Source organism: Orycteropus afer, unplaced genomic scaffold, assembly GCF_000298275.1.
Source record: "Orycteropus afer afer isolate SDZICR_OR568_19922 unplaced genomic scaffold, OryAfe1.0 scaffold00003, whole genome shotgun sequence".
NCBI lineage: Eukaryota > Metazoa > Chordata > Mammalia > Tubulidentata > Orycteropodidae > Orycteropus > Orycteropus afer.
In genome coordinates this window covers 25,509,569-25,517,875 of record NW_006921590.1, presented here as the reverse complement: position 1 = coordinate 25,517,875, position 8,307 = coordinate 25,509,569, and the positions used below count along the sequence as shown (strand labels likewise).

The 8,307-nt window shown below is 38.1% G+C and overlaps 1 protein-coding gene across 1 annotated transcript in view; it reads right to left on the bottom strand.

Moving 5' to 3' along the window:
• Positions 1–8,307, bottom strand: part of ATP2C1 (ATPase secretory pathway Ca2+ transporting 1) — a 249,252-nt gene that overhangs the window by 23,804 nt on the left and 217,141 nt on the right. Inside the window, exons 17-19 of the mRNA XM_007936854.2 lie at positions 8,004–8,160; positions 6,070–6,240; positions 4,171–4,268 (exon numbers count right to left, since the gene is read on the bottom strand). Coding sequence (XP_007935045.1) covers positions 4,171–4,268; positions 6,070–6,240; positions 8,004–8,160 — 426 coding nt within the window. The remainder of the gene's footprint in view (positions 1–4,170; positions 4,269–6,069; positions 6,241–8,003; positions 8,161–8,307) is intronic.

Below are 8,307 nucleotides of genomic sequence, written 5' to 3'. Positions count from 1 at the left end.
GGCCCTTGAAACCAGAAGAACTAGATGGTGCCCAGCTACAAATGCCAACCATTCAGGAAAGGAATAAATCTGGAGATCCTGGATAGAGTGGGAGGGAAAACGTGGATCAAAATCCAAAAACTCAATAATGACCAGAATTACTGGTCAGATGAAATCTGGTGAGACTCCCAATGGCCCTGAAATATATTCGGTGCCTGGAATAAAACACACCCCCAGGGGCAGGCTCTCAGCCCAATAGTTAACAAGATGCATACACAGACCACTCAATCCAGGATGACACACCCACATACTCTATGGTAATACATCCCTTAGAGCAACAGACCACGGGACACCAGAGGACCAACATTCAAATTGAGGAAATGAAGGACAAACAGGCGTGCATAAATATGAGGGGCACAGGGGGAGGGTTACAGGGTAGGGAGAGGAGGAGCCTGGGTTAGGGTTGGACATGGTGAATGCCGAATGAAACTAAATGTACACATTACATTGAATGTAAAACAAGCTCTTAAAATAAAAAAAGAAAGAAGGTGCCAGCTTATGGGACGAGAGATATCTATGTTTTCTATAAATCTGTTACAAAAGCATTACATACATGCAAAGGTAAAAAGGCATTTCAGTGAAAAAGGGACAGGCTTTTCAATTAATGCTGCTGGACAACTGAACACCTATATGCAAAAAAACATGAACCTCAACTCACTACTCACACAATAGACACAAATTGAGTCAAATGGGCCACAGAGGTAAATGTAAATCCTAAAACTATAAAACTCCTAGAAGGAAACAAAGGAAAATAATTTTTGTGCTCTTAAATTAGGCTAAGAATTATTACATAAAGTATCAAAAGCATGATCTTTAAAAGAAAAAAATGATAAATTGGGACCTGAAAATTAAAAACTTCTGCTTCTGAAGCAATGCGTTAGGCAAGTCACAGATTGGGAAAAAAATATTTTCAAATATCCACAAAGGACTTGTATTCATAATATATAAAGGACTCGCAAAATACAATAGGAAAACAACCTATTGTTTAAACATTAGGCAAAAGATTTGAACAGATACTTCACCAAAGATGATATACGGATAGCAAATAAGCACATGAAAACATAGTCAGCATCATCAGTCATCAGGGAAATGCAAATTAAAACCACAGTAAGATGCTACTAAACCCTTCTTAGACTAGGGAAGTGGGTAATCTGAAATCCCAAGTGCTGGTGAAGACATGGAGTAATTAGAACTTTCAGACACCGCTAGTGAGAATGCAAAATAATAAAGCCACACTGAAAACAACTTGGCAGTTTCTTACAAAGCTGAACATAAGTATTTTGTTTTTCTTGTTTTGTTAGGTTCCATCAAGTTGGTTTTGGCTCACAGCAACCCTATGTATGACAGAACAAAACATCACCCAGTCCTGTGCCTTCCTCACAATCGTTGCTAAGCTTGAGTCCACTGTTGCAGCCACTGTGTCAGTCCATCTCATTGAGGGTCTTCCGCCTTTTCAATGACCCTCCGTTTTGGTTACCTAGAGCCACTCTGACAGGAATATACCACAAATGGAGTGGTTTTAACAAACAGGAATTTATTCTCTTACAATTTGGAGGCTTTAAGTCTGAGTTCAAATTACCAGGCTCTAGGGGCTGGGTGAAAGCCCCTCAACCTTGGGCTTCAGCTCTGCCTCCTGCTCCTGGCCCACTGGAGCTGGAGGAGTTTCTTGACTCAGACAGCTGCTAGCTGCTGAGACTGACAAGCCCAGCGTTCACAAGTAAAAAGGCACAGTCCCGATGTTACCCAACACACAACAAAAAAACCAAACTCACTGCTGTAGAGTCAGATCCGACTCATAGCGACCCCTCCTTGGTTTTCCAAGGAAGATGGGGCAATCTACTTCCGTAGTGATACTGCCTTGGAAACCCAAGAAGGGGTCGCTGTGAGTCGGGTCCGACTCGATGGCACATAACAACAACAACAACAACAGCATCACTATGGAAGTAAACTGCCCAACCTTCCTTCCGAGGAGTGGCTGTGGGGTTCAGCCTTCTGGTTAGCAGTCACATGCCTTAGGCACTATGCCACCAGAGCTCCTCCAAACTACATGGTAGGCCATTAATTCAAGTCTATTCAAAGTCCCAAAGTCAGCAGAGCATGGCAGGCTGCTGAACAACAACTTGGCTATGTACAGGGTTCAAGCATGCCACAAGCTAGAGATCATTCCCAAAGCTGTTTCTTATAAATGGGAAATAAACCACACACCCAAAGCAGCTACTCAGCTGCTTCAATAGATTCCACCATGGAGTTAATTACCAGTCTCACCATGGGGAATAACTACATTTAGCTGCCCAGCCACTCAACCAGGCCCAGCTAAGTTGACATACAAACTTAACCACCATACCCTCTTCTTTACCAAGTAGCCTATGTCCAGGGACTGTTCCCTCCTGACCTGACCAAAATACAAGAGACCAAGTCTGGTCATTCTCACTTCCAAGGAGCATTCTGGCTACACTTTTTCCAAGACAGATTTGTTTGTTTCTTCTGGCAATCTATGGTTTATTCAATATTCTTAGCCACCATCACAACTCAAAATGCAGCAATTCTTATTTGGTCCTCTTTATTCATTGTTCAGCTTTCACATGCATATGAGGCTACTGAAAAGAAAATAGGTTGGGGTTAGATGCACTTTAGTCTTCAAAGTGACATCTTTGCTCTTTAACACTATTTTAAGGTTTTTTTCCCCAGTAGATTTCCCCCATGGAATATGTCATTTGATTTCTCAACTGGTGCTTCCATGAGTACTGATTATGGGTCCAAGTAAAATGATATCCTTGACAACTTCCATTTTTTTCTCTATTTATCGTGTTGTTGCTTATTGTTCCAGTTGAGAACTTTCGTTTTCTTTATGTTGAGGTGTAGGCCACACTGAAGGCTATAGTTTTTGATCTTCATCAGTAAATGTTTCAAGTCTTTTTCACTTTTAAGCAAGCAAGGTTATGTCATCTGCATCTCGTAGGTTGTTAATAAGTCTTCCTCGAATCCTAATGCCACGTTCTCCTTCATACAGTCAGTCCAGCTTCCTGGATTATTTGTCAGTGTACAGAATGAGTAAGTACCATAACACATACCGTATGACCCAGCAATTACTCTTAGGTAGTTATTAAGAGAAATGAAAAGTTTATGTTCATGTCAAACTTGTACACAAATATTTATAGCAGCTGTAATTCATTATCATTGAAAAATGAAAACAAAATGGCCTTCAACTGGTGGATAGGTAAGATACATCCATTCAGTGGACTACTACTCAGTGACAAAAAAGAAAAAATTATTAATACAAACAATTGGAATAAAATTCAAATGCATCATTCTAAGTCAAAGAAGCAGAATCAAAAGCTTCACAATGTATGATTCTATTTTTAGAGAATTCTGGAAAAGGCAAAACTATGGGGGCAGAAAGCAGATTAGTAGTTGCCAGCAGTTGGAAGGAAGAGTTGACTATATAAAAGAGCAAAAGAGAGCTTTGCAGGAATATGAAATTGTTCTGTATCTGGACTGTAGTGGTGGTTACAAGACTCCATGCATTCACCCTAAAAAGGGTAAACTCTACTCTATGTAAATGACACCTCAATCGAAAGAAAAAAGAAAAAGGATTACATATTCATGCTAACACTGAAATAAAACACATGGTTAAGAAGTATAAAATAATGGTCACTAGTGCCTAAGGCATTTGACTGCTAACCAGGAGGCTGGCGGTTCAAACTCACCAGCCACTCCTCGGAAGGAAGGTTGGGCAATCTACTTCTGTAGTGATATTGCCTCAGAAACCCAAGGAAGGGTTGCTAGGAGTTGGGACTGAACTCGATGACAGTGAGTGGTTTTTTTGGTTTACACCCTCTAGCTTACAAATATAATCATTGTTCACTTCCATAGTACATTCCTCAGAGGAAACTTGGTTCTTGCTGAAGTTAATAATTCTGCACTGATATTCACGATGATCACTTCATATTATAAACACCCTCAGTAATAAGCATTATCTCGCTGGTAAGATTTCAGTTCATGATTTGCACCAACAGATTTGGTACTCATGTCTGAATCATTCTCAAAGAAAATTTCTCATTAGGCTATAAACAGAAATGATAACACTTCAAACAAAGTCTTTCAGTCTAAAAGGCTTTCGTTTAGGCCCACCTTTGGCACTATTTGTGAAAGCTGCTGGACATCCATTGCATCAATTTCTTCTCCTGAGACAGACTGGGAAGTTTTGGAATATAATCCCAGACGACTGGCTATAGTGAAAAGCGAGAGAATATTTAATTAACCAAATTGTTTTCACTTAATGGACTAGTTAGTCAACATACTTCAAATTTAATGTGCTTTAAGTTATCTATGTTTTTTTCTTTTTAATTATAAAATGTCTTTTATTAAGGGATCATAAAACAAAATATTAGTAAGACTAACTCAACTGAAATAGTAAAAATTCTGGGTTTTTTTTACTTGACTGTTGCAGTGAATTGCTTGATGTGGCCCTTCTAGCCATTGTCCTCCATTCTGTGATGTTCTGTAAATCCCATTATCCATGCCTGTTTGGGGTGGTGTGGTAGTTAAGGTCAGGTATCAGCTTGGCTGGGCAGCTGGTAGTAGTCATTCCCTATAATGACTGGCAATCAACTCTGTGATGGGATTGAGGTTAATTCTGTTGGGGCAACGCAGGTGGAATGTATCTTGAGTCTTGCCTTGCTGGAGGGTATAATTCAAATCACCACCCTTAGCTTCCCTGAGGGTATACCTACGAATCTCCTGGGAAGATTCGCTCTCCTCCTCTTGCTCCGGCTTTGTGTCTTGGATCATCCTCATCTCACCCCTGGATTTGGGACAGCAGTTGTCATCTGATCTGTTGATCGAGGTTCATCAAACCCCGAGAGTTGGGAGGAACCGCCAGACCTACTCACGGACCCGGGACTTGCCAGCCTGCCAGCCTCCACCACTACTACGAGACGAATCCTTGGGTGTCTGTGAGTTCTGTGAGGCATTACAATGAAATACAGAACCCTATGACTGGGGAAATTACTGGGAGGAGGAGGAGGAGTTAATGTCTGAAATGATGGAGTGGCATGGTAGTTTGGACATTTGGGACATCTTTGACCTCCACCTCATAGGGACTGGCCTCATGCTGATCTTTTTAAGAGAAATTGTTCAAGCAACTGTTTTGTTTTTTGGTTAAACTTAAGAAAAAGAAATTTTTATATTTAAGCCAGCATACCTAAGAATTGAAGCTACGCCAGTCAGCTCAGCAACTCAATTTTAATGAAGATCCAACTATATTTTAAGAATAATATTAAAAGCCAGACAAAATGGTAGTGGATCTATGGCAATCATATAGTTTTATGTAAATGAAAATAAATGTTGAAATGTTTTTCTAGGTATAGTCTTCTCAACACTGTTAGGCTTTCAATGATCTATTCTTCTTAGATAACATCAACTTTGAAATTCCTATTTCAGCTCCTCTTCAAATTAATAAAATTAGAATTAATGAAGCTTAGCAAACTGTTTGAATTTATCATTATGAATTATACTTTACAAGCTCTGGGAAATTAAATTTCATACTCATTATTTTTCTTATATTTCTTAAGGTAATATTAAAATAACATTGAAATACTGACATACAGAAACATCTACACAGGCTATTTTCTTACAAATTTGGTCTAAGTGCCTTGAAAATTAATGTTTTCAAACTAAGTTGAAAGGAAAAACTAAATTTTAACTTTCCTTTCACATTCATGATCTAGAGCTTTCACATTAGTAAAGTGGAGTATGAAGTTGAAAAATAAACTACCCTTATGTGAACAGACATGTAACTTTATAATGATTCAATTAGTATTTCCAATCATTAATAGTATTTTTTAAATTAAAATCAATTTTCACACATAATTTCATATAGAATATGAGTAAACAATGAGTAGATTTGAACTGTATAACCTTAATATTTTACAAACACACTTGTACTGTCTAATGAGTCATAAAACTACCTGTGCACTGCAGTGTTTTAAGAAAAGCTATCAAAAACCAAATGAGAGAGCCTAGTTTTACCGATTGCAACTGCAGTCTCCTGTGAGTCTCCAGTAATCATTTTTATTGATACTCCCGAGGCAATGAGTGTTGTAACAGCTTCTTTTACACCAGTTCTAGGAGGATCAATGATTCCCACCAGGCCAAGAAATGTCAGCTGTCCCAGTTCAGGACCAGAAGCCAAAGCAAGAACTTCAGGAATAATAAGATCCAAAAAAAGAAAATGTAAGTCTCAGAAACAACAGAATTCAGTTGATAAAATAAAAGCTGATAAAACACTCCTCATATAAATCACTTAAGACTATTATCATTCTTACTTCTTATATAGTCTTTAAAAATCAAAATTATAACACACTAACACTTTTACTGTAGCGGTTCTGGATAATGGGTTGGTTTAAGCTATAAAAAACAACAACAAAAAATTAAAAAAAAAAAACAAAAAACTATTAAGCAGAGAAAGCAAGTAAAGAATGAATGAAGAACATTTTTGCATAGCAACTGCATACATTTCCTTTACACAGAAATTACTGCCTCTGTAGAAAATGCAATTAATTAACTGGAGAAATTATGGGGTTTGTCAAGCTTTAAAGCCCATTTTAAACAAACACCTTTGAAAGTGGCTTCTACTAATGTATCTTTATCTTTTCACTTTCTAGGTTTCCAGAAAATTCCAACAGCTTGAAGAGAAGGCTGTATTAAGTATTTATTCATAGCCTGTAACAATTTTATATATGACAAACTCTTAACAGGTCAAGTTAATCTGTAAAGTGAGTGTAAAACCATTAACACTGATGATAGTTCAGACTTTTTCACTCTTTCCATAACATTAAGAGGCACTTCTTACTTGTAATTTTCATTCTCCAACACTACACTGTTATTTATAGTTAGCGTCTTATCATCTTTGAGCATTTAAATATACCACAAAGTACTGTTTATTTCTCAAATTATCATTTAACTTATTCTTAGAATTCTAGAACCTCTGATAATACAGTTTTGATCCAAAGGGGATGTGTTTCCATCTGGGATATTAATGTACTAAACAACTTACCCAGAGGACATGCAAAAACACACAAATGAAACATAAGTACCTCATAAAGAAAACTAAAAAATCCCAAAGAAACCAAAGGAATCATCTATTCTTGCTCAAACAGAAAGCATGATGGGTCAGATATATTTGGAAAACTAAGGTTATAGGCAAGAACTTATATTTTTCCAATTAAGAATCACATCCAGCAATTCATGCAGATGTGGGCCCCAAAAGCTTTCACCCGGGATGGATGCAAAATAGTACTAAAAGGGATACCTAAGTATCAGTATGTGCTTCAGCAAGTCCTGAGAAAGGAAGATAGTGCTTTGGGTACTCCCAAACGAGGACATGGTCCCAAACCCTGCTTCTCCAACCCTAGGACAGGTGGCCTGACTTGTGTGTAGGGCAGATACTTGCTCTTCTCACTGTTCAGTGAGCAGCATATACAATAGCTGTGTCTGGACACTTCTTCACCTCTCTGGTGAACAGCAAAGGAAGGATACAGAAGATGAGGATCAAGTTACCAGTCATGTCAATTTAAGGACAAATACACTTCAATTTTAGAAAAATATTTTAGTTCTACTAATAAAAACAAAGTGATTAAATAAGGAAGGAATAATCTCACTTTACCTCCATCCCTCTGTTTTATTACACAAGGTAAAGCTGTTTGAAATAAAATTTCTATCACCTACTCAGAGTCCACTGCAGGTCTTTAAGAACCAGAGATTTTGTATTTTGCTACATTCCTGGTTTTCTAACCTATTTTGGGGCCAGTTAATCAATAAAAACATAATGCCTCAGAAAAAGCAACAGTTCTACACAGCCTGGAATACAACTGGACAGCTCAGGCATGAAGCATGAATCTACCTGCAATGGGAAAGATGGCACAATTTTTCCATTCCAGGAGACTATGCTGAAACAGCATTACCTCTGAGTCCTGCTGTGCCCAACCGGGCCTTCTCCTGTTGATACAGATCTCTCTGCTGCTGGGTGAGGGTCAAGGTCTGCCCTTTGCTGTTGTATGTAGTGCAGTACTTAATCACCTGCTCATAAGCACCCTTCATAAAACAAATCTCTGGTCTGTCCTAAGAAGAAAAATATACCAAATAAATTCAGGTTAAATTTCAACTTCTATGTATCTGCCACTGGAGTCCAAAAAGAAGTATCACGTCTTTCTCATATCACCAGGGAAGTTACTCAATCTTAAAGCCTAGGTTGTTTTTTTTTTTTTT